General features: G+C 36.6%; 1 protein-coding gene across 1 annotated transcript in view; it reads right to left on the bottom strand.

Annotated features, from left to right (window-relative positions):
- SEPT10 (septin 10) overlaps positions 1-1,209 on the bottom strand; it is a 76,788-nt gene that overhangs the window by 2,932 nt on the left and 72,647 nt on the right. Inside the window, exon 9 of the mRNA XM_019524964.1 lies at positions 745-935. Within this exon, the coding sequence (XP_019380509.1) occupies positions 745-935 (191 nt within the window). The remainder of the gene's footprint in view (positions 1-744; positions 936-1,209) is intronic.

Raw genomic sequence — 1,209 nt, 5'->3', positions numbered from 1 at the left:
GGTGTTTCATTTTGATCAAGGAAAAAATGTGGATTTTGGGTTACCTTAAAAAAAAAAAAAATCCCCAATTTTTGGGTTAATCAGAGACGACCAGGATCCCTGGTTATGATGCAGCATCTGGCTCCTCAGCGAAGAGAAGATATCACAGAACTATAAATGAATTAGAGAACCACCAACCCAGAGGTGGTTAGACTATTGGCTACTGGCAAAGATCCACACTGGATTCATTCATTAGAAAACAGCACAAAACTCAGCGATCAGACAATGAATAAAAAAAGAAATGCAAGAAAACAATAGCTCTGCAGATCAATTCTGTATTTTCTACAACTTTTAAGAACTAACACATACCCTAAACTCATAAAACCTGAGAATTGCATCCAAATGCTATTTCTGGAATTCCCTGTGTGTGAATCTCTCCCTTTCTAACTTCTCTCTCTCTCTCTGCTCCTGATCAGTTTCTTGATTTTTGACGTCAAAGCACAGGATTTCAAGCCGAAAACTTGGATCCCTTATTGAAAAAAAGAATTCTCAGAACATACAGCAGCTTCTAAATCAGCCAATACTAAGTTACTTAAGCCAATAACTAAAAATAATGGTATTTTCACACTTTTATCTTCTTATCATATAAGAGATCACATTTATACAGTTTTTTTAAACATGACTGATATCTATTTCTAAGTAACTCTTTTAAAATGTGAAGAATTTTTTCTATTGGTACTCTAGACTGCTAAAAGGAGTACGTACTTTTTCCGGTCCTTGTCTTTTTTCAAACTAACTGTAGGTGTGGATGCAAAAGCCTGTGCTTGGAGTAATTCAGTGGCAGCTTTCCTTTTACTGAACACAATCATTTCATCTTCCAGAAGCTTTCTTTTTTCCTCTAGTTTCATCCTCTCTTCTTGATGAAGCCGTTTAAGATGTTCAAATTTAGCCTGCAGCTGTTAAACAGGGAACAAAAATTGCACTTCTGACTAGTGACACAAGGTGGTAGCCTTGCCATAAGGAAACATTCCTAACAATGTAAGTATAACTCACTCAGAGGCAAGGATTTTTGTGGGTGGTATTTCTTACTGGACCAACTTCATGGTTACAACAGACAAGTTTTTAAATGCAGTACATTCTTCTTTAGGTCTTGGAGGGCATTCTTTTTCCTCAGACCTGAAGAAGAATGCATTGCACTTGAAATGTTGTCTAAGTCTATCCCAACCATGC

This window comes from Gavialis gangeticus, unplaced genomic scaffold (genome assembly GCF_001723915.1).
Source record: "Gavialis gangeticus isolate Ggan-Ray unplaced genomic scaffold, GavGan_comp1, whole genome shotgun sequence".
Classification (NCBI taxonomy): domain Eukaryota; kingdom Metazoa; phylum Chordata; order Crocodylia; family Gavialidae; genus Gavialis; species Gavialis gangeticus.
The sequence above is the reverse complement of the archived record's forward strand: the minus strand, read 5'-3'. Positions and strand labels throughout refer to the sequence as shown.